At 38.0% G+C, this 9,207-nt stretch overlaps 1 protein-coding gene across 1 annotated transcript; it reads right to left on the bottom strand.

Annotated features, from left to right (window-relative positions):
* Window positions 1–221: 221 nt before the first annotated feature.
* LOC133834858 (trihelix transcription factor GT-3b-like) lies at window positions 222–2,081 on the bottom strand. The gene is made up of 2 exons (XM_062264627.1): window positions 1,701–2,081; window positions 222–1,094 (listed from the first exon to the last, which is right to left on the bottom strand). The coding sequence occupies exons 1-2, from the start codon at window positions 1,962–1,964 to the stop codon at window positions 489–491; spliced, it is 870 nt and encodes a 289-aa protein (XP_062120611.1). The 5' UTR covers window positions 1,965–2,081; the 3' UTR covers window positions 222–488.
* Between the last annotated feature and the right edge of the window lie 7,126 nt (window positions 2,082–9,207).

The raw sequence follows: 9,207 nt of genomic DNA, 5'->3' as shown, positions 1-9,207 counted from the left end.
GCTCTCTTTTCACAATACCAAATATATTCTAAATTAAAATGATTAAAAGTGTTTAATCCTAGACCGTAGTACATAACAATTATGTAAGATGACTTTTCATATATATTCTCACAAGTCGATCTGCGAGAAATAAGGAAAATCATTCTGTCTGCTATGTATAAATCAAAGTGTTCCTCATAGTAATAAGATAAAATCATCACAGGAAAAAACAAAAAGAATCGTTGAGTAATTTGTTGACATTTAATAGTTTGAATAAAACAAGAAATGGGCATATCTTTTTTTGCCACAACGCAATTACTAGTGTACATAGCATTATAGAACAAGTCGTATAAAACTAAAACCGTTGTCATGTCAAACCAAAAAGACGAAAAAAAAGTCATTTTCTTATCAGACTTTCCTGTTACATCTGTATATTGTATAGAGAAAACTCACACATATGAAAAGAGATAAATGGGTGGTGGTGACACCCTCCAAACCATCCTCCACCTTCAGAGATTGTTTTCATGGAGGAGATTTTTCAAGAGAGTTGTTAAAAGGGCATCCCTCTTCTCAGCTCGGCTCTCTTCTCTTATTTTCCTCTGTTCTTCCCTCTCCCTCCAAGACTGTTCAATCATTAATCTTTCCCTCTCAAGCTTCTCCATTGACTGTCGCCATTCCTGTTCGAACAACTGCTGCTCGTACGCGCGCCTGTCCATCATTTCCATCCACTGCTTCTCTATCGTCTGTTGTTGCTCAAAAAATTGCTTAAGCATTTCCCGGATGTCAGTCTCACTGTTAACAGACGCAGCAGCAGCATTGGGAGCAATTTTTTCAGCCTTCCTTTTACGACGAGTGCTTGCAGTAGTAGTAGCAGTAGGAGGAGTAGGTGTCTCCTCATCAGTGCCCTCTTTGTCATTTTCCTCATTTTCTGAGAATTCATCAGAGGATTGGCCTGCATTTGATGATCCCTTCATCTTTTTCCTAGACCTGGGAGAACCCATTTCGGTTTCGAGAAGCAAGCGCTGCATGTTCTTCTCCCTTTCAGCAAAGAGTGCATGCAATTCCTCAAAGAATGGACACTGTCGACCATTTTCTGGATCAGATGTTTCCTGTCCCTGAATTCATCTTGTAATTTAATTTACCAACAAACATAAAGCTAATACTTTTAATAAGAAGAACACAGTTAACACCAACACCCATGAAATGTTAGAATGAATTTATTAGAGAAAGAAAGAAGAAAAAAAAAAAAAAAAAATTATCCGCACCAACAAACTTTATTTGCAAAATGACATTCATATTGGCTCGAAACGACCATATTTACTTTGAGCGATCTTTATGATCGATCAATGCAAAAGTTTGCTGTGTTAATTTCAAACATTTTACATTGTCATTTAGTGAAATTTTTTAGTCATCCGAGACATAGCATAGAAATAGATAACTAGAACGATAATGTTTTCTGTTAATAGGGTCAGGGTAGCTCATGTAGCTGTGTACAAACTGTCAAAAACTACAAGTTTAAACTTCATATATAATTAATTTTAAAGGGCTATGATTACAAAGAGCAAAATTTGGAATATTCAAGTCAAAGGCATCAACAAAAAAGTGGGAGGCCCAATGGCCAAGGCTTTCAAGTTATACTGTATGAAAGTGATATTTTCGCTCCCAAACGGTAAGAAATGTAAACATAAAAGGGTAAAGGCGGTTGGAATGTAAAGCAATACCTTGTAGCGATTGAGAAGGTTCTTCCACTTGCACTTGCACTTGCACTGATCGGATGTTCGAATGAAGCCTCTCTCTGACATCTTGGAGCTGACAGCGTCCCATAGGACCTTGCTGCGGTTCGTCAAAGCAGAGTCCCTCTCCAGTTCCGTACGGATTTTGATAAATTCTTTCGTCTCCTCCTGACCCCACTGCCCCTGTCCCTGAACAGAGCGCGCCATCATCATCGTCGTCGTTCTGCCCTCATCATCTCCCCATCCGTACATCTCTTCTACGTCATCCAATTCTTCAATCTTTCTTAGAGTTAGAAATATTAATATCGAATAGGGCTTTTTCAGTACCCCTAGAAAACGACAAAGCTTCTGTCTTAAAGGAGAAAGTTTTTTGAGCCATTGGTCCTCGGACTCTAAGGAATTTACTTTCCCGGTGATCCCCAAAATTAATTTTAATAATTAAGACTGCCTACTCACAATTTATTGTTGCACGTGGTTAATTTTTTTTATGCGCGTGGAAAATAATATGGTTGGACTTAGTTGTCAGTACTGTAAATTATTCAGAATTTTCTGAAAATTTGCTAGATGCTCTAAATAGCTACAATATACACGGTCATAAAAAAAAAAAAATCCTTATGTATAGAGAATAAATTAAAAAGAGAAAGATATATGCTTTTTTATTGGTAAATTTAATTAATAGAGGAAAAGATATATATCTTTTATAAAAGTGAAAAGGACAATAAAAAATAATAAAAATAAAAATAAAAATAGAGGTAAGAAACATAGATGGAAGAGATAAGTATTAGGTGAATAATTGATTGTATGTCTAGTACCATGAAAAATACAAAATAAGGAATAACTAACCAAAGTTATTCACATTTGTATATACTATATTTGTATATATATAGTATAGATATATAGGGAAATTTTATTGTAAGGGCTTCAAAAAGAGCCTTATTGGTGGGGCTCTTGGGTATTCCTAAACTGTGAACAGTTTTCGGTGCGATTTTTTTTATGACTGTGTATTTTGTAGATAATTAGCACATCCTGCAAATTTTCAGAAAACTCTGAGTAATTTACAGTGTCGAAAACTAGGATAAAAAATGTTGTTTTCCACGAGCATAAAAAAATTAGTCAAGCGTGCAACAACCTGCTGTGAACCTAATTTTTGGCACTCTAAATTATTAAGAATTTTCTGAAAATTTGTAGATGCTCTAAATAACTACAAAATACACGGTCATAAAAAATATCGCATCGAAAATTGTTCACGGGTTGGGAATACACAAGAGCCCCACCAGTGAGGCTCTTGTTGAAGCTCCTATAGTAAAATCTCCCTATATATATAAATATATATATATATATTTAAGGGGCTATATTACATTAGAGACTATATTTTATACTTTCGGTAGGAACTTTTTATTTTATTTTCGGCACATAGATAAGTTGTAACCCCAATTTTTTTAATATGGTGATGTACATTGTAGTTATATGGCACATTCCAAATATTTTCAAAAAATTCTAAATAATTTAGGGTGCCAAAATTATGATTCAAATAACTTGCTGTACGCGTATCTGTTTTGTTTTTTATGCGCCCGTGAAAAAAGTTTGAATTCTAATTTCGGCACTCAAATTATTCATAATTTTCTAAAACTTTGTGAAAGGTCTTCTATAACTATTGTTGACCAGCGTTTTCGTCAACGACACTGAGTCAATAAGAACGACACTAAATAATTTTAAAGAGCTAAAATCAAGTAAAACGACATAGGAAATTTATATTGGTTCTGCCCCAAAAGTTGGTAATGACTTGCATTTTTATTGATCAAGAATGTCTCAGACTCAAGGTCAAGATAAACAAGGTTTAACTGAGTTACCTAAGCCTGAGAGAGAAAACAATTCAATAGGTTTTGTATGTAAAGTGCGTATTCAGCTTATGAAAATAATGATTGTGAGAGATCCCTATTTATTGAGTCACTTAATGGGCTATGGGCCTTACAAAATGATCTAGGCCCTACACGTGTAGTGTGATATTGTTACAACTAATTACATATTCAAATAATACCATAAAATACATTCAAATAATAGTTACATATATATCTTGTGATATTTCATAAAATCCAGATCATCTTGTTTGAATGACTTGTTCTTTGAGCAGGCCTTCCTTCGAGCAACTTCATAAAGTGGTTATGTCTTTGCCCAATCTCCTTCTCCATAAGCAACATATTTGATTGGTTATCAATCTTCTGCAAGGAAGAATAACGCCTTCATGTTAATAAAGCTTACTTGAGCAACAAACTTATCTCGACTATCTCTTGGAAGTTTTGATGTCGTTTACTACCACGTGTCCTCTTCAAATGCCATGTCATCATGTCCAACTTTGGGTTAAACATTCCCCACGCCCTAAGTTTTATCTTAGTGCGACCAGTACTGGATAAAAGTGCATGCTTCGACTAGGCTGGTGCCTTTTCACATTCTGGCACACTAAAAAATCGTAGCTCCACTTTTATAGGTAATGATGACACTTTCTCAGTAAGGCGACTGGCAACTTTTGGGTTCCCTAAACAATCTGACACCACGTTTTGAGGCAGCAATGATGGTACTTTTTGAAAAAAAGGAGGCAACGTTTTATTTACAAAGGCAGTTGTTGTCACATAATCCCAAAAATTCATGATGAATTTTCTAGGATGACGTCAGCTGTTTGCACGCAAAGCATAAGGCTATAAGTAGCCTTGCCTTTTCCTCTTCATTTTTTACCTTTTTCAGAATTTCTCAAGCATTTCTGTCTCAAAAACTCTCCCAAACCCAAAGGTTTGTTCTTCCATTTCTTGTTCTCAAACCCCTTCATCCTCAGGACCTTTTCTTCAAAATCACTACTATAATAAGTTTTTGATCTCTTACTCGTGTTTGCCTTACTTTGTAATTTTCTTCTCTGTATTTGTGATGATTTTGAACTTTTCCACTGTTTCGATTCTTGGTGTTCTTGAGCAAGATGTGAAGAACTTCAAATTTTTCCTTATAAGAACTGTTGATTTTTTGGGAAAACTTGTGTTTGGGGAGTAAGAAAATGAATTTTAGGCTTCGGGTATGCTTGATTGTGTGTTGATGCTAGGAAAATCTGACAAAATTGAGTACAATTTTACTTGGTAATTTATGGAAAAAATGGTAGGAATCCCCCCCCCCCCCCCACCCAAAAGAAAATGTAAGTGAAAAGTTTTGTGAAAAAAAGGTTTTAACTGTCTTTTGGATCCATCCCAGACCTTGCTCGAAGATACCATCGTGTTTATTCGAACAACACACACTGCTCAGGCACACATACGCTGGTCGAATAACTCACTTCCCCTTTACTTGTTACTAGATGTATGCACATGATCACTGGGGAAGTGATTATTCAATAGACCCAAACTTACTCCAAAAGTTGGCTGATGAAGTGGAACAGACTCGACCAGACATTGATCTCAACCCCGATATTCCTGAAACCCCTGCTCGATTTGGTGAGCAATCTCACCAACATTATGATTTTCAATTTGTTCCCGATTAGGAATATCACCGTCAGATTGACGAATTACACCAAGGAATTAGGAAATTCCTTCGAAAAGGTTGGACCTACGTAGCCCACCCTGACTCTGTTGTATCACTCCCAGTCGAAGTTCCAACCAGTGGGAGGGCAATGAGCAGGTCTTTGTTTGTTGAAGAGGCTATAGTTGTTGCTTTCTGTTCCCTAGATATGGCCAGGGTAAAGCAAACTACAGGACAGTGAACAGCTGTAGATCCTCATGCGCAAGGAACGCGGCTAACAAGAATGATTACCAACCATCACAACAACAACAACAATAACAACAACAACAACAACAAAAACATCATCAACAACAACAACAACAGAAACAACAACAACAACAATATCAACAACAACAGCAACAGCAACAGTAGCAACAACAACAACAGCAACAGCAACAACAGCAACAGCAACAACAGCAACACCAACAACAACAACACCACCACCAACAACAACAATAACAACACCAACAACAACAATACCAACAACAGAGGCCCCATGAGCAGCCTGTGGTTGCTACATCAGTTGTGGAGGTGACTGACACCATAAGGCTTTACGCAAAGCAGAAGCCTTGCAAGAGGAAGAATTTTCCATGGCATCTTGTCCCAGCTAGCACCCTCTCGAGCAGCCTTCTCAAGGAATACCCTAAAAAATATGGAATCAGGGGAATAAATATGGTCAAACCTTAGGTCGACTAGTGTGCCAACTTGCCTGGTGGAGCCTTCAGTGCCTGGACGCGCTTTCATATCCAAGTCGATGCTACTCTCCCCCTCCATGATTACTTAAGGGGCATTGCTAGGTACTTTGGGATTGCTCCATTCCAAATAACTGCTAACAGATATCTAATGCTTTCACCATTATATATCATATATAATTTTCAAAAGTTGGAGCCTCCCACTCCCCACGAGGTTCACTTCTTATTCGACTTGATGTCAAATCCAGGTCATTAGGGTACTGGATTTTTTTTACTTCTGCCACCGGGACGCGAGCAAAGATACATGTCAAGTGTTCCTGATCGACCTCGTGTTTAGGAGCAATGTGGGGGCTTATTTTAAAGAGTACTTCCTGATGACCGACCTAGTTGCAGACAATCTTTCCTTCTAGCCAGGAGGTAACGAGTCGTTCCTCGTGCTTCTTTTCTTTTCCCTTTTAAAGTAGTACTTAGCTTATTTTGTTAAGCTATTTTTAGGCCCATGGTAAATGCCTCCTCCTACTTCTGGCATGCTCACTCGAGAAGCCACCTTTAAAAGCCTTCCTTCTAATGAGAAGAATTACACATTGCTCATAACCAACACCAACCTTAGATTAGTTGGCCTGCTCAAAACCCACTAGACTAATGAAATTGCAACTGGTGAAAGAGCCACCGAGCAGGTAGTGGGAGAAAATAAGGGGAAATTTGAGCAGCCCCAAGCGACCCCCACTCCTACAAGGAGGAGGGAAACGGGGATTAGCATAAGGGAGCAGGAAGGTGCTCTAGCCCTAGAGCTTTAGCACCTTCCACAAACAAAGGGAAGGGAAAACATTTGCTAGAGGAGGATGAATATCTCCTCAATATGTCCTTCTCTTCCTCTGACGATGACAATGACCTCCCTCTTAATAATAAATGCCTTAATTCTTCTGTAATTAAATGTAGACATAAACTGTTTGACTCACATTATCCGACTAGTAGTATACATATGAATATTGTTTTTGTAATAAATGTACTGCTCGTTCTTCTTTATATCCTCTAAGGAATTTTAACATGTTTTCTCCTAACTACAGCGATGTCAGAAGCATATATTTTTTTATCTGTATGCATCAACACCAACTTTGATTAAGAAGGCAGCTAAAAGGAAAGTTGCTCTTGGCACCGACTCGAGTAAAGAGCCCGCAACGAAGCAGGCTAGGGGAGACCTTCCTGCCTCAACTTTACTAGCTATGCCAAGCCAGACTCCTCCCGAGAAAAATTATCCATCTGATCGGTCTTCACCAGCCAGTAAGAATCCACTAGCTAGCCAGCCTCCTCCAACTAGTACTTCTCCTGCAACCTCGACAGTTGACCACACCACGCCTCCAAAAATAGCGGAAAGTCTCATGTCCTCGGCCGAGGCTATATGCACCCACACTCAAAAACTTGCCCAACATCACCTAAGTATTGAGGCCTTCGCCATCCTTGGGAGGGTATCTATTGACCAGGCCCTTGATCGGGCCATGTAAAAGATCTTGTCAGTAAACACCTTTTTTATTCTTCAAACAATTATACATTTTCATGCAAGTTGTCTGCTTGATTATGACCTCATCATTTTTGCAGGGTATGATGACACTTGCTTACACCCGTCCTCGAGTACAGAATCTTTCTGATTCACTCACAATTATACATATAAAGGGCCACTATAAAATCAGTTTAAAGAGGCCAACAAAATCAATCATCAGCAGGCCAATGATCTCGAGAAGGATCTTAAGGGAAAGATTCTCGAGATTGAGGCAAAGAGCAAGGTGATTCAGGCACTCCAAGAGAAGGAGACAAAGCAGACACATCTTATCAGGGAGCACGAGCAGAAACAAAAGAGGCTTGAGGATCTTGTCCAGCGGAAGAGGCTCTAGGAGAAACTAGCCCAATAAAAGGAAAATCACTCCTTGGACTTGACCAGGTTTAAGAGTGACACCTTCAGTTTTTTTTCATGTTTTGGAAGAACAATAAGGAGGCAAACTTTTACTATTTACCTGCCAATATCTGAGATAAGGATATTGTCAAGTGTATTGCTTGTGAGGAGGATGAGTATGCTATTACCTCCATAGAGAGTCGTGGTCCAGAGAGCTCCCTCAACCCTGACGACAACTAGGGTCTGGATCAAGTCGAGGATGATGCGGTCGACGAGTGAGGCAGGAGTTCCCTTATCATTTTTTCTCTTTTAATTACATATATTCTAGACACCCGGGACATAAGGTCTGTGGTGCAAAGACAATGGCTAATCGAGTAGCTTTTAATCTCGGGTATTATTGCAATATGTTTCTTTTCTTACACACGATATGCTGCTCTTTTATTTTTGACTGAATATAACAATTTTCATGCTATGTAAGTTTTATAACTTTCTTGCTTGTGTGAATAAGCAAAGTCTTTTATTTCTATGTTCTCTCAAACAAAGCACATTACTTTATAAATTTGGAAAAAAAATTCTAAGTACTACTTAATGATGCTTTTTATTCTTTTGCTTATGTGAGATTGTGTATACCCTATATGCCCCCAAGTGATCGAGGAGGTAAGTCCTTGGTCACTTTCCATATAACCAGGCCTGTTCGAGCCAACACTGCTGCTCGAGATATCACCATGAAGTAGTACGCTTGTTTAGGAAAAATCACACACGTTAAGCAATACTTGTTAAAGAACAAAAAATTGCAATGTTAGTGAGTTAAGCACACTCCCTAGTAAATATCTCGTATTAAAATGAACAAAATTGTGTCTATTGAATTAAAAAATTTGTACAATCAATGAATGTTTTAAATAGAAACATTTGAATTGAATTTCATTAAATAAGTAGTCGGTTTATGGGTAAAACATGTGCCTTTCGATCAGGTAAACACAAATAGTCTAGAAAATAATTGGTGTTATAAAAAAACAGACACGGATGACGTGGCAGGTGATTTCTGAACACGTGGCGGAAACCTGTCAGAATTCTGTTAGAGTATCGACTAGTAAGATGTTGCCAGCTTAACGGTTGAGTTTTTCTTACGACCAGCCTGGTCGTACACTCCGCATATTTCAAGATAATTTTGAAAAGATCTTAGTCAATCCCGAGATTGTCTCCAATAATTCCTGATGATCCAATTAATTAGGAGAGAATATCTGTAACAAATTAATGTACTCCTCCTTGAGCCTATAAATAGAGAAAGATAGTTCAAGGAGGGGACTTTTTGGCTTTTTGCTTACTTGAGAGTATACATTTACGAGAGAATTAGAGCTACTACATTACGATATATTGTTTATTC

The sequence above is a fragment of the Humulus lupulus genome, chromosome 5 (genome assembly GCF_963169125.1).
Source record: "Humulus lupulus chromosome 5, drHumLupu1.1, whole genome shotgun sequence".
In the NCBI taxonomy this organism is placed as follows: Eukaryota; Viridiplantae; Streptophyta; class Magnoliopsida; order Rosales; family Cannabaceae; genus Humulus; species Humulus lupulus.
Note: the sequence above shows the minus strand (reverse complement) of the source record. Positions and strands in the feature narration are given on the sequence as shown.